This window comes from Galeopterus variegatus, unplaced genomic scaffold, assembly GCF_000696425.1.
Source record: "Galeopterus variegatus unplaced genomic scaffold, G_variegatus-3.0.2 Scaffold92, whole genome shotgun sequence".
NCBI classification, from domain to species: domain Eukaryota; kingdom Metazoa; phylum Chordata; class Mammalia; order Dermoptera; family Cynocephalidae; genus Galeopterus; species Galeopterus variegatus.
In genome coordinates, this window is record NW_007726203.1 from 734,174 (window position 1) to 756,297 (window position 22,124).

General features: G+C 55.5%; 1 protein-coding gene across 9 annotated transcripts in view; it reads left to right on the forward strand.

Annotated features, from left to right (window-relative positions):
* The window catches only part of TSC2 (tuberous sclerosis 2), a 35,423-nt gene that overhangs the window by 2,194 nt on the left and 11,105 nt on the right, over nucleotides 1-22,124 (forward strand). For 5 of the 9 annotated variants that reach the window (XR_551146.1, XR_551147.1, XM_008581741.1 and 2 more), the window contains exons 2-25: nucleotides 1,020-1,106; nucleotides 2,758-2,868; nucleotides 3,720-3,864; nucleotides 4,801-4,918; nucleotides 5,312-5,360; nucleotides 5,756-5,881; nucleotides 6,197-6,270; nucleotides 7,248-7,374; nucleotides 8,224-8,367; nucleotides 9,383-9,520; nucleotides 10,063-10,166; nucleotides 10,523-10,604; nucleotides 10,770-10,925; nucleotides 11,328-11,444; nucleotides 14,663-14,785; nucleotides 15,159-15,265; nucleotides 15,465-15,615; nucleotides 16,823-16,945; nucleotides 17,454-17,588; nucleotides 18,852-19,041; nucleotides 19,805-19,898; nucleotides 20,045-20,147; nucleotides 20,561-20,655; nucleotides 21,875-22,003. Coding sequence is in view for 7 of the 9 variants with exons in the window: in XM_008581741.1 (XP_008579963.1) it covers nucleotides 1,020-1,106; nucleotides 2,758-2,868; nucleotides 3,720-3,864; nucleotides 4,801-4,918; nucleotides 5,312-5,360; nucleotides 5,756-5,881; nucleotides 6,197-6,270; nucleotides 7,248-7,374; nucleotides 8,224-8,367; nucleotides 9,383-9,520; nucleotides 10,063-10,166; nucleotides 10,523-10,604; nucleotides 10,770-10,925; nucleotides 11,328-11,444; nucleotides 14,663-14,785; nucleotides 15,159-15,265; nucleotides 15,465-15,615; nucleotides 16,823-16,945; nucleotides 17,454-17,588; nucleotides 18,852-19,041; nucleotides 19,805-19,898; nucleotides 20,045-20,147; nucleotides 20,561-20,655; nucleotides 21,875-22,003 (2,828 nt within the window). In the remaining 2 variants the exon portion in view is untranslated. The remainder of the gene's footprint in view (nucleotides 1-1,019; nucleotides 1,107-2,757; nucleotides 2,869-3,719; nucleotides 3,865-4,800; nucleotides 4,919-5,311; nucleotides 5,361-5,755; nucleotides 5,882-6,196; nucleotides 6,271-7,247; nucleotides 7,375-8,223; nucleotides 8,368-9,382; nucleotides 9,521-10,062; nucleotides 10,167-10,522; nucleotides 10,605-10,769; nucleotides 10,926-11,327; nucleotides 11,445-14,662; nucleotides 14,786-15,158; nucleotides 15,266-15,464; nucleotides 15,616-16,822; nucleotides 16,946-17,453; nucleotides 17,589-18,851; nucleotides 19,042-19,804; nucleotides 19,899-20,044; nucleotides 20,148-20,560; nucleotides 20,656-21,874; nucleotides 22,004-22,124) is intronic. The other 4 variants (XM_008581718.1, XM_008581724.1, XM_008581723.1 and 1 more) reach the window with 1 other exon arrangement.

A 22,124-nucleotide genomic window follows, 5' to 3' on the forward strand; every position in this document is an offset into this window, starting at 1 on the left:
GTCAAACTGGCTCATTATCTAAAGTATAACCTCTCCTTAAGCAAAAGTTACATTCTAATGATAAAATCTAAGTACAATTATTTCTAAAGTTTCTCCCAACAGACATCTTGCCCTTAGCAAATATTTTTTTCACACCTTTTCCTTCAGCGGTTCTTAAAATATCGGTATGGCAACCACCTGTTAGCACTGAAATCATTAAAGTATACAATCCCATACCTAAGCAGTGATTATAGATGGGCTGTGGCCTGGCTATCTGCAGGCCGTGGCCCCCTAAACAAGGGCTTTTTGCTGCAATATGTATTTACCTAAAAACCCTACTCTAAAAATCAAATGAGAATCAACTTTATTTAATTAGAATTGATTAAATAGGCTTTTGCCCTCTATCTGTAGACTTTGGTCTCCTGTCCGAGGGCTTTTGCACTATATATGCGTTTACCTAAAAGCACTATTCTAAAATCAAATGAGAATCAATATTTCTAATCCTCCACACTGCTACAAGTCTCCAGTCAAAAATACAGTACAGGTTGAGTGTCGCTTATCCAAAATGCTTGAGACCAAATGTGTTCCCAATTTCACATTTTTTCAGGTTTTGGAACATTTTAATATACTTAATGAGATATCTTGGAGCTGCAACCCAAGTCTAAACACGAAATTTATTTAAGTTTCATACACACCTTATACACATAGCCTGAAGGTAATTTAATATTTTTAGTAATTTTGTGCATAAAATAAAGTTTTGTTTTATAACACCAAGGTCAAGGGTTCAGATCCCCATACTGGCCAGCTGTCACAAAAACAAAAAAGCCCAAAGTTTTAACTGTGACCCATCACAAGTTCAGGTGTGGAGCTTTCCACTTGTGGTGTCATGCCAGTGCTCAAAAAGTTTCGGATTTTGGAGCATTTTGGATTTTTGGATTAGGGATGCTTGGCCTGTGCAGTTGTAGGGTGGATGGGATTACCAGTTAAGAAAACCTGGTGCTTGAGTGCCAACCCCTTTTTCTCCTTTCATCTTTCTCTAGGAACTGAGTGTTGAAAGTGGCCTCAACAATCGCATCCGGGTGATAGGGCAGATCTGTGAAGTCGCAAAAACTAAGAAGTTTGAAGAGGTGAGTTGTCTTAGTTTGGCTTACTGTAGAGATGCACGTAGGCTGTTTAGGAGCCTGAGTTTGCTTTTTCTAGGAGTGTGGTTGACAGCTAACTGTGCTGATAATCTGATTGGCACTATTTTAGGGAAATTTAACTTTCATCTCTGTGATGGAGAAGCGTGTGGAAATGCCCTGAGTACAGCCTTGAGGGACCATTTGTGTGTGGGGGTGGAGAGCAATGGGATTAGGACTTTCTAGCAGAGCCCAGAAAGAGTCTGTAGTGGCATGTTTACTTGTCCTCTTGTGTTTCAAACTTGGAGAAAGGGAAAATAAAGGAATGTCAGGAAAGGGTGTAATTTCACTGAGAACAATCAAGGCACACTAGTCTTTGTGCTTTTTTGGGAGAGGTGATTGGTTGGTAGTATCAGGCAATCTCATAGACATAGGCATATTTATTTGGGGCAAATATTTCCAAACTCTCTCTTGACATCCCCGTGGACAGAATGGGAAGTTGTCATTCTGGGGGTTCAGGGTTGCTGGTAGAGAGCACCTGAGGGTTCTGCTCTAGCTGTGCCCAGTGTTTGTGCATTTGAGACTCGGAAGGAGACCTGGACCTCACACCTCACAGACTCAGATCTGCGAAGGGGGTGCCACCACTACATCTCCAGCAGTTCACCTGAAACATGCAAGCTGCCCATTACCAAGGATAAATGTAAAAAACTGGCATCGACACTCAGAAAGTTACTCACGTAGGTACAGAACGTTATGCAAGTAAACGAATAGGCTTAAAAGGCTGTGGTGGTCCATAGGCTCAGTGTCTGGGTGTTGTTGCAGCTCAGGTTGCATCAATAGGAGTATTGTGAGTGGGGCAAAGGAGGTGAGCATTCCAGTGTGTCCTGCGTTGGTTAGGATGTTGGTCAGAAAACATCTAAAAGACCACAGCCATTTTAGTCCCCCTCTAAGAGGAGTAAGCCCAGGAAAGGGTGAGTGGTCTGAGAACTCTGGCTGAAGGGAGTAGGGGATGGGTAATGTGGAGCGGGGAAGGTGACATGAGAGCTGGCTCAAATGCTTGCAGAGCGAGACTGATTCTGGGCAGCCCTAGGCAGCAGGAATGAAACTCTCTCCACTCCCACATGGGCAGGAGTTAGAGGAGGCAGATTTCAGAAGGCATCACTGAGTTCTTAGCAGAGGAAGGACAGGCTGTGGTGCTGAGTGGCCTGCAGCAGGCGTGTTCACACAGAAGAAAACCAGGGAACAGGATTTCTGGGTCAGGTTTAGCATTGGGCCAACCGTGAGCTTCTGGTTCTGAGACTTCCTGTGACTTTCCCAACCAGAATCCGAGCAGCTCTAAAGGAATCCCCCTGCCAGTCCAGGGAAGCCAGGACAGTTCCTTGGCCTGGCTGCTGCCTCCCTCCCCCCAGCCTATGGCCTGGTGAGGATGGAGGGGACCTGCTTGGGTTTGAAGTAGCTTTGAGCCTTTTGCCTTATCAGGCCTGTGGACATCTTGGGCTGTGGGGGGCATAGAAGACATGAGCTTTAGAGGAGCGAGTTTTAAGTCCAAAGATCCTGTTGTTCTGCTCTGTCTCTTGCTCATGGTACTGTCCTCATGTTGATGGGGTCAAGGTTCTTGGAGGCCACACTGTTATCACTGTCCCCTCTTTGCTCGTGGCAGCATGCCGTGGAAGCACTCTGGAAGGCCGTCGCAGACTTGCTGCAGCCGGAGCGGCCGCCAGAGGCCCGGCACGCAGTGCTGGCTCTGCTGAAGGCCATTGTGCAGGGGCAGGTAAGGGGCGGGTGGTTCTGTGCCGAGACGGGGTCTGTGGGCTGACATCAGGCTGCCCAATGACTGTCCTGCCCCTGCTGTGCTGTGACTGGACACTCATCTTTGGTGAAGGCATCAGGTACAGGGTCCGGTGGTTAACAGGGGCTGTGGGGTAGACTGCCCCCGTGGGCATCCTGGCATCACCCCTCACATCTCTGTGGCCCCAACCAAGTCCTGGAGCTGCCTGAGCCTCCACCTCCTGGCCTGTGAATGGGGATGGTCATCATGCCTTCTTCCTCTGGGATGTTTTGGGGATTAAATGTGGTGATTCGGGCAGATTGTTGAACAGTGCCTAGCACGGGCCATTGTTATCTCGCTCCTGCTGCCCTTTCCGCTCAGCCAGCCGGAGCCCCTGCTCCCCAACGCACAGCCAAGTCACTTCTTCCCATTCCTGTGGGAAGGCACTCTTCCCCACTTGGCCACTTCAGTTTTCATGTCCCCACTCAGAGGGGAGGCCTGTCCCCTGTCATGGAACTTATCCTGGGGCTTCACCACCCTTAGACCTTGTCATCATCATGTGAGCACAACGTGTCTACCCTGGGCAGAGATTTGGGGGGGGGGCAGGAACTGCATCGTCCTCTGCTGTGTGTTCCCCACCGTGCCCAGAGCAGGTGCTGCCGGCCAGCTGCTGACCATGCATTGGGCTCCCTGCCCTGATCCCCCCAGACCTTGCTGACCTGCCCCTCAAGGGTGTTCCTGTGGGAAGGAGAGGGGGCTCAGGGCCAGAGTCCAGGTGCCACTGCACTTGGACTTCCTGGAAACACGTGGGGGACCCTGGTAGGACTCTGCTGACCACATGGTTTTGTCCACAGGGTGACCGCCTGGGGGTCCTCAGAGCCCTCTTCTTTAAAGTCATCAAGGATTACCCCTCCAATGAAGACCTCCACGAAAGGCTGGAAGTTTTCAAGGCCCTCACGGACAATGGGAGACATATCACCTACCTAGAAGAAGAACTGGGTGGGTGCCACATCAGTGTAAGGTTTTGCTGCCTTGGTGATCAGATATTGAATCAGGGATGCGAAGGACCTGGGGTCTAGGGGTGCTGCAGCTCACAGGGTGGCCTGCAGGGGGCGCGGCACCATGCGCTCTGCTCATCTGGATGTGGCCGCATCTCCCGGGGAGCTTCTTAAAATGCAAAGTCCTGGGCTGCACTCCAGACTCTGAGTCCCAGGGGAGTGGGACCTAGAAACATGTCCCTGAAGTGGGCTGGGGTGGGCTGAGTTCTGTCACTGGGGATGGTGCTGCTGGCCTGGCTTCATCCAGAGTGACCTGGTCGTGTCCTCTTGCCCTCTGTGCTGGGTCTGAGTCCCCCTTGCTTCCCCGCTGACCTTCCTTCTGCCTCCTTACAGTGTGAGGTTTCAGTTAGTCTCGAGACTTTTTTTCTATGTTGTGGGGAGAAGAGGAGGGAGGAGGAGGGACATCTGACTTGGGCTTTGCTGTAGTGTCGCCCAGAATGGGGCCTCGGTGCTTAGTCTGCCCCCAGGACAGGTGCTGACGGGGATTCCGCTGTCAGATTTTCTGTCTAACGCTGTGTGGCAGCAGCCAAGCATGTGCGTGCAGTTTCTTCAAGACTCCTCTCTCTGTGGGGTGGGGGACACTGGTGACATTCATGCCCCCATTGCCAGGGCCAGGCTCTGAGTGTAGAATGCTCACACACTCCTACTGCCATCTTAGCTCAGACCCCCTTGCAGCCAGGAGCTGGTGAATCCCAGTGTCCCTGCATGGCTGACTGCTCGACTGGTCAGCCCAGCACGTGGCCTGCCTGCCATCGTGAGGGGATTGACAGTGTGATTTGCAGCTGTAGCGGGGTCGGGACACACAGTCCTGCGGGAGGAGGTGAGTAGGAAGTGCAGCTTTGGCTGCTGCACAAACTGCTGTCTTCTTCTTCCCCAGCCGAGTTTGTCCTGCAGTGGATGGATGTCGGCTTGTCCTCAGAATTCCTTCTGGTGCTTGTGAACTTGGTCAAATTCAATAGCTGTTACCTCGACGAATACATCGCCTCCATGGTTCAGTAAGAAAAGAATTTAAACTATGTTACTCTGACAGTAGTCCCAGTCTTGGGTAAAGCTGTTGAACCGTCAGGTAAAGGGAGAAGCTGGAAGCGGACGTAGCCACCTTTTACTTACATTCCCTGATGTTTTACTGATTATCTTTTTGTCACTGTTTTTCCAAAACATTCTGTGAAGTCTGTGAGGGCAGGGTCTTTGTCTCAGTCATGCTAAGTAACCAGCACTAAGAACAGTGGTTAGTGCAGAGCAGGCGCCTGAATGTCTGCTGGGTGAGCAGAACCCTAGGAAGGATGAGCCCCTCATGTAAGTGACTTCGTAGGGTGGCCAAAAAATAAAACGCAGTTGCTTGGCCTTTGGGGACGTGGCCTCTGAACTGACTGGTGCTTCCCCTGCAGCATGATCTGCCTGCTGTGTATCCGGACCATGTCCTCTGTGGACATAGAGGTTAGTGATTACCCTCCTGGGGGGACGGATTATTCCATCCTCTTTCTGGGAGGTGGGGACTCGGGGTCAAGCCTCACGTACCACTCACTGGCTGTGTGGCCTTAGGCAAGCTGCTTGGCTTCTCTGAGCCTCGACTGTAAGTGGGGACAGTTGGTGGCTTTTGTTGAGGAGTGTAGTTCTGGATGGGTGGCATAGTGGTGGTGACCCACAGCAGCTGGGATGTTAGGTGCCTTCCAGCTACAGTCACCTGCTCTGTGATTCTGAGGGAGGCTGCTTTGTCAGTCAGTGGTCATGGTCACTGACTGAAGGAGGGCAGGAAGGAAGCCTTGGGTGTCACCTACCATGGTGGAATCGTGGGGGGGAGGGCCTGTGCGACCCCTCTTCTCCTCCTGCAGGTCTCCTTGCAGGTGCTGGACGCTGTGGTCTGCTACAATTGCCTGCCGGCCGAGAGCCTGCCACTGTTCATTGTCACCCTGTGCCGCACGGTCAACGTCAAGGAGCTCTGTGAGCCCTGCTGGAAGGTGGGGTCTCTGAAACTGTTGTCTGGAAAGTTCTTCCCCAGAATGAGGTCCTGGGAGGCACACACACAGGACAAAGGCCCTCTTGTCTGCAGTGAATGGCTGTCTGATTTCTTGGGGCGGCCAGACAATGGCCTGTCGAGGGGAGTCCAGAGGCGTTTTCCCAGGCAGTTGAGCTGAGGTCAGGGTTTTGGTGGCCTTTGGAGCTCTGCTGCCTCTGCGTTTGGGAGGAGGCAGTGTGTGTGCAGGGCTGGCAGAGGGGCCAGGAGTGTGGGGCTGGGATCTCCAATCCCTAACGATGTGCATTTTATCTCGCAGCTGATGCGTAACCTCCTGGGCACCCACCTGGGCCACAGCGCCATCTACAACATGTGCCGCATCATGGAGGACAGGCGAGTGTGGCAGGGCAGAGCGAGTCGGCCATGAGCCCTCCCTCAGGAGGAGGCTCTGTGTTGGCTCTTGCCTGGCGTGGACTAACTTGGGGATTTCCTGTTCCCTTTGGGTGGCTCTTCCAGAAACTTTCACTAAACCTAGGCACAGACCCTGTGCATACTATCTCCTGTTCTCTTCTGTTAATAAGTCCAGAAGATCCAAAACTGAACTTGGAACCTGCCTCCCTATGCTTGGATGTCCACCAGTGTGGCTCCCTCAGTATTTATTCCATTACAAGGCCATTCTCAAGGTGTGAATCCGGACCTCACCCCCATAGCCAAACCTTTACGTGTCGCGTTGCTTCTGCCCAAGAGCTGGCTCACCCTGTCCATGCCCAGCCCTGCCTGTCAGCCCTCGCCTCCTTCATACAGCAGCTCAGGGCTCTTTTCCTGACACAGGTCTCACCATGGAACAAGGCCCTGCCGCAGCCCCGTAGGCCTCTCATTCCCTCTGTCTTGCCATTCTCCCAGCCACCAAGGGTCCTTGCATACACCATTTCCTCTTGCTAGAATACACGGCCTTTGCTGGGTTACTCTGAGTGTTCCCTGAAATCTTAGCATGGCATATGTTCCCTGATCCCCCGAGAAGGTTTTGCTCTCCTATGCCATGGCTATCCTTCTTAGCTGACTGACGTCTGTGTCTCCAGCTAGACTGTAAGCACCATGAGGCCAAGGGCCATCTCCCACTCTCCTTCCTATCCCTGGCATCTAGCATGGTCAGTAGTGACTAGTTGTGTGGACTCATCGGATGCTGGCCTCTGTGTTCCCTGCCCCTCCTAAACCCTTCCCCATCTTCCCTTCTGTCCGTTGAGTGCAGGGACCTCTAAGGGGCTGCCAGGAGCCCAGGGCCACCTTGGACCTTGACGCTGCATCACATGTGCATGGGCAGCACCAAGCTGGGGCTCTGCTTATGTTCTGTCTGTCGGGAATGCTTGCAGAGCCTACATGGAAGACGCCCCGCTGCTGAGAGGAGCCGTGTTCTTTGTGGGCATGGCTCTCTGGGGTGCCCACCGACTCTATTCTCTCAAGAACTCCCCGACGTCTGTGTTACCGTCGTTTTATGAGGTAACGCGGTTTCTGTGCCACAGCGAGCTGTCAGGGATGGGCGACCTCCCTCGGGCCACCCGCTTGCCCGACTGGGCTTCCACTGTAGGGCTGAGGCGGCGTTCCCAGTAAGTTGCTCATCATCGGGGGATGCACCTTGGGGCCTTTCGAAGGTCTTGTTCTCAAGCAAGTATTATTTCTTGTGAATTTCTTCTCCTGCAAATTAGCACTGGAACAAACTGCTCAGCATGCCCCTGGGTTAGCGATCCTGTGGCTGTTGACGGTCTGTTTGGGCAAGTGGCAATCTTGCTGGCTCCCCAGAGTGGTTCTGGTGACTGGCTTGCTTCCATAGTGCCCTGTGGCATCCAGAGCACTTCCTGTGTGTGTCCCGTGTAGTCCTCACGGCCCCTGGTGAGCAGGGTGAGCACAGTGTCCTCACTTCACAGTGCAGAGCAGCTCGGACAGGCCGCGTCCCACCCTAGGTCATGTAGGACCTCCTGCCACACCCTCTTCTCTCCGTGTGGTGGAAGGGTGGTCTTTGTGCGTTGCTTGTGTTGGAACTTAGGCGATAGACTTCAGGCTCTGCCGTGCTGGGACGCTGGGGCCCAGAATTCCAAGTTGCCAGTCCGTCTGAGGCAGGATGTTTGGAGGCAGGCTTCAGGCCCTCTCTGGGTCCTGACTGTTATAGAGCAGTGGAGAAAACGCCCCCTGGACTCTTTACATGCTGCCTCTGTGGCCCATGATGGATGCGTGGCGAGCATGGCCCACTCGCACATCTCACACTCAGTTCTAGGGGTGGCATGGGAGGGGGCTTTGTGTACGGGAGTGAGAAGCCGCTGACCCTGTGTGCTCCCGGGCCACGTGTTCCAGGCCATGACCTGTCCGAACGAGGTGGTGTCCTATGAGATCGTCCTGTCCATCACCAGACTCATCAAGAAGTATAGGAAGGAGCTCCAGGCGGTGACGTGGGACATCCTGCTGAACATCATCCATAGGCTGTTGCAGCAGCTCCAGGTGAGGCAGGAGTGATGGCCAGGGCCAGACGGGCAGGCTGCTCCACCCCGAGGATGGTGCCCTGAGCTTTTGCCCCATCTGGGGGGTGTCTCAGAGGCTGCCGCGTTCTCTGATGGTTCTCAAAGGTGCCAGCCATCTTCCACTGAATTTCCAAATGTGCTCCATCATTTTGGCCCCAAACAGGAGTATGCAGTGAGGGAGTGGGGGCTGGGCTGGAGTTGCTCAATGTGGACAGAGCAGCGCAGGCCACCATCATGGCCTGAGTGCACCCTGAAGGCCGTTCCCAGAGCATCTGGAATGCTGGCTGCAGCTTTAGCCTGACTTTGGAAGTCCACATTAGTTAAGTCTGTTGACCATGGTGCTGAGGAGGATGTTGTGGCTACACGCTGTGCTGATCGAAGATGTAGTCAGCATCTAGCATGGGCTCAGGGCTATGCCGCCTCCCAGGCCTGGGGTGGGCGATGTACAGTGGTCACATCAGTGGAAGGAAGGGCTAGGACTCAGTAGGAACTGAAGTCTGATCTTTCTTTTGGGGGGAGGGGCGGCTGGCCGATATGGGGATCCAATCCCCTGATCTTGGTGCTAGGACACTGCATTCTACCACCTGAGAAACCCACCAGCCCTGAAGTCTAGTCTCGTTAGGGCCTGGGTTCTAGGCCAGACCAATGCCAATCCCTGGCCAGGCAGTGCTTCAGCCTGGAGTGGCAGGGGCCAAAGGCTACACCCAAGGGCCTTCAGAAGCTGCTGGCACCTGGGGAGACGTGAAAGGGCTCCTAGTTTCAGACACTCAGCCATTCTGCCCCCTCTCTCTTCTAGGCCTGGCTCCATGGGCCAGCCAGGATTCCCTAAGGGTGGGGAATAGGCTGGGACAGCCAGCTGCCGGCATGTCCCAGTGAGACCCAGCAGGAGGGTCTGGGGGCTGTCCAAATGCAGCTCGTCTCCAGCTGAGGACTCCAATGCCAAGTCCCTCGGGGGAGCAGAAGTCAGTCTTGTGTCATGGCACTTGGTTCTGCAGAGTCTGGACAGCCCGGAGCTCAGGACCATTGTCCACGACCTGCTGACCACGGTGGAGGAGCTGTGTGACCAGAATGAGTTCCACGGCTCCCAGGAGAGATACTTTGAGCTGGTGGAGAGATGCGCAGACCAGAGGCCTGTGAGACCCCCTCCCGGTGGGGCTTTTGGTGCTCGGGCCAAGAGGGTGCTTTTGGTCAGGCTGTGAGGGGAGGGGCCGTGCTCCGGGGGACCCACCTGTGGGGGTTAAGCCACTTTTCCTGGAGTTTGAAGCAAAGGGTCTGTGGGCTCCTGCTCTCCTGGGCTCAGGGCTTCAGCAGGGAGGGCTGCCGCATCAGCAAGCTGGAGGTGTGTGGCTCTGCTAAGAGAGCACCAGCCTGACTACCACTTTCTTCCCACCTGTGTGGAGAAAGGTTATGGGTGGCTTCACGGAGACTTGTTGCTCTAGGGCACAGTAGTCACTTTGCCAGGAACACTCAGCTTGATGTCACGCCTTTTAAGTGGTTTTTACGTGCATGCTTCGTTTGCCAGGAGTGCCTTGTCCCCATGGGCTTCCACCTGGGCTTCGAGGCGGCCACTCTAGCCAAGCAAGCTGTCTTGGCTCCACAGCTGGCAGCATGTGTGTATGACACCCTCCAAAAGGCAAGGCGGCTCACGGACACCAGCCTTTCCTTCTTTTGACAGGAATCCTCCCTCTTGAACTTAATATCCTACAGAGCCCAGTCAATTCACCCGGCAAAGGATGGCTGGATTCAGAACCTGCAGCTGTTGATGGAGAGGTTCTTCAGGTAGTAGGGTCTCTGGGCCCCACCTGTGGCTGTCTCTGCTCTTGTGGGCCCCGCCTGGGGCCTGGGTCTCAGGACACCTGATGAGCCAGGGCTTTCCTGGCAGATTCTGAAAACCACATTCTCAGCGAACAGGACAAGGTCCTGTGGTGAGGCTGGTGGGCTACTTCTTCCCACTTGGTGTGTGGTGTGGCATCTTGGAGGGCGGGGCTCTCTTTGTCCCTTCGCCAGGGTCTCGGTCTGGATGTTGATGAGCTGGGGCCTGCAGGGGAGAATCCAGAGTCAGGCTGGGCCCAGTGGGGTCTGCTGCGGGGCAGAGGTCCCTCGCGCCAGCCCCAGCAGGCTGCTCCCGCCCCCAGGAACGAGTCCCGCAGTGCAGTGCGCATCAAGGTGCTGGACATCCTGTCCTTCGTGCTGCTTATCAACAGGCAGTTCTATGAGGTGGGTGCATGTCAGGGGCACTCACGGCAGCGGCCATCTGCGCCCGCCTCACGGCCGTTTGTTTTAATAGCTTGAGCTGTAATTCACATATTCTACAATTCACCCATTTACAGTGAACAGTTCTGTGGTTTTCAATCTGTTCACTCTCATTTGCACCTGGTGTAGGAGGAGCTGATCAACTCGGTGGTGATCTCGCAGCTCTCCCACATCCCTGAGGATAAGGACCACCAAGTGCGGAAGCTGGCCACGCAGCTGCTGGTGGACCTGGCAGAGGGCTGCCACACCCACCACTTCAACAGCCTACTGGACATCATTGAGAAAGTGAGTGCACTTGCAGGCCGGGGGCCAGAGGGACCTCCGGGCAAAGCCCTGTGGGAAGAAACATCCTGTGGACCCTCCATCCCAGTCTCAGCGACTGGGTGGCCATCTCCACCAGTGGGGCTCCCCTTCCAGCAAAGATGAGTGGTGTCGGGATCAGCTGCTGCTGATCACCTGTGTTCTGCCTGGAGGTCCTGCTGCTCCAGGAGTTGGGGCTTGGGCCCGATGTTCTCTCCACATAGCCAGTGTCTTGTCCTGTTAATTTTGAAACACATTGTGGTTTCTGAATGGTGCATAAAGAGCATCTTTCCTTTTGAGACATGAAGGAGGACATATTTGCGGTGGAGAATGTTAGGTATGCCTCAGGGAGCCATGGGCCAGGGCTTAACGCTGGTCTCTTTGAAGGTGATGGCCCGCTCACTCTCTCCACCCCCCGAGCTGGAGGAAAAGGACGTGGCCGCCTACTCGGCTTCCTTGGAAGATGTGAAGACTGCGGTCCTGGGGCTGCTGCTCATCCTTCAGGTGGGTGCTCTGTGCAGTGGGCCCCTGCAGCGTGCGTAGTGACCACCTGCTTCTGCCCACCTGAGCTTCTGGCTACCTGGTGCATCTTGTTGGCGTCTGTTCTTCGGGGATGCCTTTCCTGGGAGACCCAGGCTCTCCCTGAGGCCATAGAGAGTGTGGCGGTTCCTGCAGGCAGCCTGGATGATATGACTCTCCCAGTTACAGCAGGGACAGGGAGGGAGGCCTGTAAGGAGCAGAGGATGAGGCCCTGTCCTGCGCCCTGGCTGGAGCCAGTCCATGCAGACGCTGCCTGTGGCAGGGCCGGATCCATGTCCTGTCCTGGCAGCACCTCCCTTCGGCTTCCGCAACTGCAGCTAAGAGGGAAAGGCGACCATCTGTTTCCGTTCCACAGCCATGCTGATTTTTTTTAACAGCTTGAGGTATAGTTCACATACCGTACAACTGACCCACTTACAGTGAACAATTCAGTGGTTTTCAGTGTGTTCACAGAGCTGTACAGCCCTCACCAGCCGATTTCAGAACGTCCTTGTCACCCCAGAAGAAATCCGTGCCCATTAGCGGTCACTCCTCATTTCCCCTTGGCCTCTGGCAGCCACCAATCTGTTTTCTGTCTCTATGGGTTTGCCTGTTCTGCACATTTCATGTGAATGGAATCACACTAGTTGTGACCTTTTTTTTTTTTTTTTTTAAGATGACCGGTAAGGGGATCTTAACCCTTGACTTGGTGTTGTCAGCACCACACTCTCCCAAGTGAGCCATGGGCCAGCCCACAATTTGTGACCTTTTGTGTCTGGGTCATTCACTCAGAATCGTGTTTCCTAGGTCCCTCCATGTCATGGCGTGTGCTGGCGCTCCCTTCCTTTCTGTGGCTGAGTGACGTCCTGTAGGGTGGATGGACTGGTGCTGTGTGTCCGCTCATTGGTCTTTGGGCATTGGCATTGTTTCCACCTTTTTTTTTTTTTCCTTTTTGTCTTTTTTACTGACCGGTAACGGGATCGCAACCCTCGGTGTCGCGCCCGTACCGGGGGGGACCGGCAATGGGATTGCAACCCTTGGTGTTGTGCCCGCACCGCGCTCAGCCAGTGAGCGGGAACCAATCTCCACATGGGATCCGAACCCTCTGCGGGAGCGCCGCCGTGCTCCCAAGCGACGCACTCTCCAGTGTGCCACCGGGCCGGCCCATCCACCTTTTGCTGAGTGTGAATGATGCTGCTATGAACTTTTCGTACGAGTTTCTGTGTGCAAGCATGCTTTCGCTTCTCTTGGGCACTTATCTAGAAGTGGAAGTCCTGGGTCATACGTTAAGTCTGCATGTAACTTCTTGAGGAGTTCCAGCTGTTTCCCACAGGGGCTACACCACTGTACATCCCCCAGTAATGTGTGAGCATTCTGACTTCTCTCCCAAAGAGAAGGTGTCTGTGACAACACTTGCTGTTTTCTCTTTCTTTGACTATTGCCATCCTCATGGGTGTGAGGTGGCATCTCACTGTGGTTTCCATTTGCATTTCCCTGACAGCTAATAATGAGCATCTTCTCACGTGCTGTTGGTTATCTGTCTATCTTTGGAGAAATGTCTTTTCAGATTCTTAATTGGGTTACTTGTTTTTTATTATTGAATCGTAAGAGTTCTCTAAATGTCCTGGATGCGAATCCCAGGTCAGATAGATGACTTGTGGGGTCTTCTCCAGCCCACATTTGTTTTTGGAGAGTCGTGCTCCGTACTCCCAAGCCCCAGCGGCTCTCAACAGTCACTAGTGCCTTGTTCTCTCATGTCCCCTGACCACCTCTGCCTTGGGGCAGCGATTGGGCTCCTCCACTGCCCACCACGCCTTGATCGCTGGTTTTCAAAGCTTCATGGTGTCACTTACATTCACTGGCCAGTGTCAGCATTGTGTGAAATGTAATGTTGAATCAGTTTGCTCAAAAACTTCTATTTCATAAGATGTTAGAGGGCAGACAGTTTTCTGTAGCGTTTACACGTGATGGGTGTTTGTTTCCTGCCACGGAAATTTCCAGTGGTGTTTGTTGACACTAGACAGCACCTGCCTGGTTCATCCCCAGAACCTTGTGCTCCTCACCCCTCTCATTTCTTGGGGAGGGGTGTGCTGCAATGTGGGGGGGCTGTGGCCTGGACGAACCAAGAACCTTTCTGCTCTTGTAGAGGGAGGTGTGATGTCCCATCGCCCTCTCTTGGACATCTAGCCTGGGAGGCCCGAGGGCTGGGACTGCAGAACCGAGCTGTTTCCTGGTTGAGGCAAAGTCCTGGGCCCAGCTGTGTTTGTTTCTTTTTTTATAATTAAGAACTAATATATCCGTTTGGTTATAAACGCGTAATATAGTGAAGAGCTAGCAGCATAAACAGTGAAAAGTTAGATTCCTCTTTCCTTCCTGCCAAGGGGACCCAGCAGCTCGCAAGTCCCTGCATCCTTCCCCAGATGGTTGGGCATTGTCAGGCTTTGTGTCAAATGCCTGCCCTCACCCCAATTTTTTTGCCCAGGGCAGGGATAATGGGTTTATTTCATGTTTTTTGAGGCAAGGAGATATACTTTGAGGTATTAATGGTTTTCTCTTTAAAAAGAGTAATAGTAAGTTTTTAAAGCACCCATGGCTCACCTTCAAGGTGCAGAGTACCACAGAGGGTCCTGTGGCTGTGGCTGGATCCCTCTGCCTCTCACTGGCCCTGCCCCACAGCCCCTGGCTCACCCCTGCCACCCCAGGGTTGCCGGCAGCACTGAGGAATCTCACCCTGGCCTCACCTGTCAGGGAGGTGCCCTTGGCCTTGCTGGAATGGGGTGGGATGGAGGCTCCCAGTGGGGATGACAGCCCTGACCCTGGGAGAGTAGCCTGCACAGAGCATGCTCTCCACCTGAGTGTGCCCCTCCCTTTGCCTTGTGGCCTGAGCGCTTCGAGCACATGTGGAGCTGGTTTTGTGCATTGCTGTGTAGTGTTCCACTGGACGGATTTTCCTAATTTATTAACCGATTCCCTGCTGATGAGACGGACATGTTGTTTCTGGTTTTTTGTCATCGTGGAGAGATGAAGCCATGGGGTGGGGCTGGTGGGCTAAAGGGTTGTGCATTTTGAGGCATGGCAGGTGCCACCCAACTACCCTCCAGGGAGGTGGTCCTGCATCCTCTCCTCCCGGGGTCCTGGAGCACTGTCTCCCCAGCTGGGTCCAGCTCCTTTTCCTCGTGGTGATCAACACCTTCTCTCTGCAGACTAAGCTGTATACGTTGCCTGCCAGCCATGCTGTGCGCGTGTATGAGACGCTTGTCAGTCACATCCAGCTCCACTACAAGCACAGCTACACCCTGCCCATTGCCAGCAGTATCCGGCTGCAGGTATGACTCCCAGGTGGCCTAGCAAGCTACCTTGGTCTTGGCTAATATTGTGCCCGGAGTCTGGAGAGGCGGGAGGTGGCCCAGGGAGTGTTCTACAGGATATTCTTCCCTCCTTGGTGGCTGCTGCTGTGACCAGAGCCTCCCCAGGACCCACCGCCCTTCCCTTTGCCTGCAGTCCATGCTCCTCTGTGGTTTGTCACTTTGACTCATGGTGGCCTGGGATGGGGCAGAGAAAAGGAAGCTTCTAGGATGGCACGTGGTCCTGATAGTACTGATGTAGAATCTGTCAGCGGCCTGCAGCAGAGGGCAGGGAAGTGTAGGCCTGGGCAGTGCATGCTCTGGCTGCTGCATCATGCGTTCTGATTTTACACAGGCCTTTGACTTTCTGCTGCTGCTGCGGGCTGACTCGCTGCACCGCCTCGGCCTTCCCAACAAGGACGGGGCTGTGAGATTCAGCCCCTATTGCCTCTGTGACTACACGTAGGTGGGGTGTTAGGCTCAGTGGAGGCAGTTGGCAGAGCCAGGGGTTCCCTGCCCCATGTGGGCTGGTCATGTATCTGAGGGATGGTCCCTGAAGGGGTCCCGATGGTGGCCGGGGCTGGCTGGGAGGGGCTGCATCTGTTCTCACCCTGTGGAGTGGGGGCTCAGCCTTAGTGGCTTCTCTCACTTGCTTCTGCAGGGAGCCGGAGAGAGGCTCCGAGAAGAAGGCCAGTGGCCCCCTTTCGCCCCCCACTGGGCCACCTGGCCCCATGCCTGCAGGCCCCACTATTCGGCTTGGCTACCTGCCGTACTCCCTGCTCTTCCGAGTCCTGCTGCAGTGTTTGAAGCAGGTGAGATGGGCCCAGGCCCCAGCTCTGTGAGGTCAGGCTGCACTGCGATGGGCTCTGCCCCAAGGGTGTCTTCTTCTCAGAGCATACGCACTTGCCACCCATGTGAGTGACCTTGGGAGCTGTGCTTCCTGTGTCCCTGCTGTTCTCCCCCAGGATCTTGCCAAGTGCAGCCCGTCAGGTGGAGCTGGGAAGATGGTTGTGGCAGCAGGATTCAGATGTGTAGACGAGTAACTGTGACTGTAGACCAGGACATGTCTCATGGGGGGCGCATATGGGCTGAAAGGGGTACATTCACCTCTGGCTGGGGCTCCTGCTGGGCAGGTGAGATCAGTCTTGTGAGGTGGGGAATGTTTTGGCAGAGGGAAGACGCAAACCTGGAAGCTGTGTAGGTGCCATTTCGTGCAGCAGGAGGTGCACCAGAGCCCAGATGCAGAGGCTGGAGAACTGGCCCACAAGGGGCATCAGCAGCGTGCAGGGGGGTGGGGGGACTGGTGAGAGCCAAGGGCGGAGCCAGCAAGAGCAGTAGGACCAGGACTCCTGAGTGTGGGCATCAGCCCACTGCTGGAGATTCCATGGGGTCCCCTGGCCTCCATGTCATCATGGAGTTCATGGAAAGACTCTTGGGCCTCCTTCCTGTCAGTGTGGCTCTGGGCAGCCATTGCTCCTTGTGAAGAGATGTCCAGGTGGAGATAGGATCAAGAGGGTCACGATTTGTGTGGTTTTGGATCGACTTGGTTCTGTAGCAGGTATCTCGGCTTGTGGATTGCTGAAGAATACTTCTTGCTTTTTCCCTTTTGGCTACTATAATAGCCTTTTTCCTGCTACATTTTCATTGCTGTAGAAGTCTCTGCTCTGGGAGGCATCTCTCAGGAACCCCTAGGGTACAGTGCTGTGGGTAGGTGGCTGCTGGGTCACCAGTGGGCAAATAAGAGGAGGATGGAGCCAGGCTTGAGGAAGTCTGAGCTGGGCCTCCCATTCAACCTGGCCTTTGGAGGGCAGCTGTCACTGTCCAGTTGTGAACTTCCTTTGAAGGACATCTGCTACTGCACTTGGAGGGACAGAGGGCTAGCGCTTGGCAAGTCCCGCTCGTGCTGAGAACGGGAATCCAGAAGCCACACAGCTGCCCTGCTGCACACAGACCCTTAAACACTGAGCTCCAGAGTCCAGACAGCCCCGCTCCTCCCTCTGACCACCCCTCTCCTTCCAGGAGACCGAGTGGAAGGTGCTGAAGCTGGTCCTCAGCAAGCTTCCCGAGTCACTGCGCTACAAGGTCCTCATCTTCACCTCTCCCTGCAGCGTTGACCAGCTGTCTTCTGCCCTCTGCTCCATGGTAGCGCTCACGTGGGCCCAGTGCTGACCCTGGCTTTGTCATTTGTGGCAGGCCTGGTGGGATGGGGGTGGGGCCTCAGTATAGTTTCCCCTTCTCCAAAAGACAGTGAGCCCTTGGGAGGAGCGAGTGAGATGTGAGACCTGCCTTGTTGGGACTTGGACTCCTTTAGAGTCCCAGGCCCTGTCTGGAGCAGGATCAGGCCTCTGGGACTGGGCAGAGGCCGTGGGGATGGGCCAGAAATGCACCAGAGACCCCATTCTTCCACTCCCAGCTTATGGGGCAGGAATTGAGGTCCCCAGTCAAGGGTATGTCGTCTCCTGTCCTTTCCCCTCTCCCTAGCATGCCACTGGGGAGCATTCTCCCACTTTTCTGAAAAGGTGGACCCTTCCCAGGAAAGGAAGGAAGATGGCCTCCCACGCTCTTGACCCTTCCTTTCTGGGGTCTCCCCAGTACCCCTGGCCACCCAGGCGATCAGGCAGGGTCTATATGACGGCGTCTCGGTCGTTAGCTTTCAGGCCCAAAGACCCTTGAGCGGCTGCGAGGCACCCCAGAAGGGTTCTCCAGAACCGACCTGCACTTGGCCGTGGTTCCAGTGCTGACAGCATTAATCTCCTACCATAACTACTTAGACAAAACCAAACAGGTAGGGGTTGGGAGAGGGACAGGTGAACGTCATGGTACGTGGTTTCTTGAGCCCAGTGGGTGCAGCAGTGTCTTCATGAACTGGCTTGCTACTGGGCCAAGGGGAGGTGAGCAGGCTCTGCTTCCCCATGTGGCCGCTGGGCCCTTGCTGGCCAGCCCTGCCTGGACCTGCAGACATCTGAGTCCCCTGGCGCTTCTGAGTTCTCCCTGGGGTCTGGGCTTTCATGCAGCCCTTGAACGTGCCCCTATGTCCTTCCCTTCCCTGCAGCGTCACTTTGTCTATGAGGAACATTGCCTGGTGCGTCCCTGCTGCAGTGGGGCGGGCAGGTGCGGACCCCCACCCCTGTGGTCAGGTGCAGAAAGCACACGGGTAGCTGTGGCCTTCCCTCTGCCCCACGCTGCTACACCCACACTCTCTGTCTCACTTGCATTTCCCACCATCTCTCTGGCCAGCCCTTCAGCTTCGTTGATAAGGAACTGAAGTCTCAGAGAGGTCAGCACCACTCAGGGTCACAGCCTGCAGAGTGGGGCTTAGACTCAGGCTTGGCCTGTCTTTCCCCTGAGCCCAGGTTCCTGATCATTCCCTGTTGGGAACTGACACTGAACTTCCCATCCCTCAGGCTCAGCTTGAATAACCCCCCCCTGCTCCCTGGACTGGGGTGTGTTCCAGCCTTCCTGTTGGCTGGGCCTGGACTCACTGGCCATGCTGGGCTGAAGGTTTCTTCAGGGCCTGCTGGGCCCACAGTGGTTTCGAGTGGTGGGGGGTGGCTGCAGGAAAGCAAAACTGTTTCTGGGGCATTGAGCCACCTGATGATTTGCCCTGGTCTGTGGCCTGAGCTATATGCTGCTGCCGTCTGTGCAGCAGATACTGCTCAGGGTCTGGGTGGGGCCAGACAGCCTTGCTCCATCAGGTGGCACCTCTCCTTGCACAAGGCCTGCCAGTTGGGGGGCCCAGAGCTAAGGGGGTGATGGGCCCAGTAGGTCCTGGTTCCAGGGTGGGCTGGGGGTGGGGTCCTGTGGCCGTGGGATGGTCAGGAAGTCTCTGACAGTATCTGCTGCATAGAGTCTGCTCAGTGGGTCAGTGGCTGGGTGGCTGTGCTGCTGAGGTGTCCAGGGACCTTCCTACACCTTGGCCCCCCTCCCCCACTCTGTGGAGTGGTCTAGAGTGGGCAAGGGAAGCCAAGGCCCTGCGGAAGCACCTGGCACAGCAGGACAGTTGTTGCTGCAGGCAGGGGTGTGGTCTGAGACCTCTTGCCTCCCACAGCGGGAGATGGTGTACTGCCTGGAGCAAGGTCTCATCTACCGCTGCGCTAGCCAGTGTGTGGTGGCCCTGGCCATCTGCAGCGTGGAGATGCCCGACATCATCATCAAAGCACTGCCCGTTCTCGTGGTGAAGCTCACACACATCTCAGCCACTGCCAGCATGGCCATCCCGCTGCTGGAGTTCCTGTCCAGTGAGTGCCTGCAGCCCCACCTGTGAAGGGGACCCCTGAGTCTGGGGCTGCACCCTGCCTGAAGTGACCTGTGTTATGTATCCAAGCTCATCTTGCAACCTCTCTCTGGCCTCCCTGGGGAAACTGGGTCTTGCCGCCCTCAGGGCCCAGGCACCCCTTGCCCCATGCCATGAGCACTTTTCTTCCTGGCCTTCTGGCTTCTGTCTCCTTTCTTTCCCTCCTTGGTCCCCGTGCCCAGCCTGGCGTGCTTAACCCCCTCTCTGTCCCTGACACTTACCACAGCTTGGGGCTCTGCTGGCTGCCCTGCTGTCTGTCCCTCTCTCAGGTCATGACTTCCGGGAGCTCTTGGGGCTGCTTGTTCCCACCATCTAGTGCGTGTCTGGCCAGCGTAAGGCATCGGGTGTGGACAACAGAACAGAGCTGGGTCAGCACTTTGTGTGAGGGGCCAGAGAGAAGATAGTATTTTGTTTAAGACCCTTTAAAAATGTAAATGCCAGTCGTAGCTCGTGGGACATACAAACACAGGTCATAGGCTGGGTGTGGCCTGGGAACCCTGGCTTGCAGATCCTGGAATGGAGTCAGCAAGGTCATGCTCAGGTGGCTGTGGACTTCCCCTTTGCAGCACCCCCTCCCTGTGGTGGGCCAGAGCAGCTGCACTGGCTTTTAGAAACACAGCTCAGGACCCTGGGGACCCCCGCCCCTCTGGCGGCCATGGCCTGTCTTTGCTGGGCTCCCCTTACCAACTGTCTTTATTGGGTGATAGCTCTTGCCAGGCTGCCTCACCTCTACAGGAACTTCGCTGCAGAGCAGTACGCCAGTGTGTTTGCCATCTCCCTGCCATACACCAACCCCTCCAAGTAAGTGCTGGCCGCCACCCGGGCTGGGCCCCTTCCAGAAAGCCTGTGCCCTGAATCACCTGAGGCCTCGGCACCTGTGCTGTGTGCCTGCAGCTCCTGGGCCAGGTGCAGGTAGAGTGCCAGGGCTTCCCTTTCCTCCGTTTCAGGTTCAATCAGTACATCGTGTGCCTGGCCCATCATGTAATAGCCATGTGGTTTATCAGATGCCGCTTGCCCTTCCGGAAAGATTTTGTTCCTTATATCACTAAGGTAGGCCCCAGGACCAGTGGAGGCCGGATCCTTTGTTAGGGCCGGGAACTGCTTTGCCCTTGGCTGTTTGTGGCTGGAGTAGGGTGGCAGTCAGGGAAGAGAAATGGGGTATCGTTTGTTGCTGTGCTTGGAGTGCCTGGGGGCTCTGCTGAGCCAACCTGCTGCTACCTGGCTTGCGGCAGGCATGGGGCGTGGGAACTGCTGCCTTGTCCTGCAGCTCATCTCAGGCTGGTGGGTACCTGGTAGGAGTGCTGAGGGCCGGGGTGTCCCCACAGCCCCTCATGGCTCGGGTCTGCCCCGCTCCTTGTCCTGGGCCTGCAGCTCGTCTCAGGCTGATGGGTACCTGTCAGGCATGCTGAGGGCTAGGGCATCCCTGCAGCCCCTCATGGCTCAGGTCTGCCCTGCTCCACCAGGGCCTGCGTTCCAATGTCCTCCTGTCTTTTGATGACACACCTGAGAAGGACAGCTTCAGAGCACGGAGCACCAGTCTCAACGAGAGGCCCAAAAGGTACGGGGCCTGCTAGGGGCATGCCTGTTATTGGAATGGGTCAGGGCAGGACCCAATGTGAGCTGTGAGCTGTGACCTATGACCAGTGACCAGTGACCAGTGTGCACACAGGGTCTGGGCTGACTAGCCACTTCTAAGCCAGTGAGTGTAATGCCACCATGTAGGCCGTGCTGGGGCCAGGGTGCCCTGGGCTTTATGAGGCAGACAGGGCCCATGAGAGCCGCTAATGCCCACACTTAACAGGCTGGCCCGCTGTGGCCTGTAGCACTGTAGAGCCCATGGGCCAGGCTCCGGGCCTGCTGTGCCTCGAGTGCAGACTCATACAGCTAGGGAGCAGGTGCCGGCCATGGGTGTCTGGGCTTGGGCCTGACTATATTGGAGGCACCCCAGGGTTTGTCAGGACAGCTGTGACTCCCAGTCTGGGTGGGGAGAGCCCAGTGCCCATGGATGCCCCCTAATGCAGCCCTGTGGCCAGGATTGCTCTCTCCCTCCACAGCTCACGCTCTAGCCTGTCGCTAATCAGGGGACATGCTCTTCTGTACCATCACAGCTGCTTTTGCCGAACCCAAAAACAGAGCTGTGCTAGGTCTCCGTGTCCTTGTTTGCATTTCATTTGAACGGCTACCCTCCTGACCCCCTTCCCACCCAAGCTTGTTTTGGCTCTCACTAGATGGAAACACGGCATTTTCCAGTATCACCTAAACTGAGAAGCTCCCTCTTAAGTCCTGGGGGCTGGGAGTTAATCTAGGCTATCAGTGGCCAGAACCTCATTGCTGGGGTTCTTAGGCCTCGAGCTGAGAATTGGCCTCTTTTCACAGTGACTTCAGGGTGTGGTCATTGGGGCCTCAGTGCCCGCCTGCATCCCAGAGCTGGGTGGTGCCAGCCTTCCATGGGGTGGGGGGTGCCTGGTCAGTGCAGCCTGGAATCTGCCGTGCGGGCAATCCACACATTTAATTTGTGCTAATGTTCTTTGTTTGGTAGCACGCGTGAAGCCTTACTTTTTCTCGGTCATGTTCATGAGATGTATTTTTATGCGTTTTTGTTTCCTGTCTCTCCCCTGCTAACTGTCCTTTGTCATGGCTCTTTGTTCATCTGACCCGTGGGATCTCTCCGCCCCGACCCTGTGGCCTGGGACCTTCCCTCCTCACCCCTCCAATGGCTTGTCCCCTTCCCGGAAGCTGGGCTCTCTGGGCGTGGGGCTTCCTCCCTCACCCGGTAGTTTGAGGATAGCCAGACCCCCCAAACAAGGCTGGAATAACTCTCCACCTGTGAAAGAGTGCAAGGAGAGCTCTGCAGCCGAGGCCTTCCGGTGCCGCAGCATCAGTGTGTCTGAACATGTGGTCCGCAGGTAGCGGGGCTGTGTCGGGTGGGGGGCACGGACCCTGGAGCTTGACCCCATGAGCACCCGGGTGGTGGTGCATGGGGCTGCCTGCATGACCTCGTCGCCCTAGGCCTGGGCTAGAGGAGAG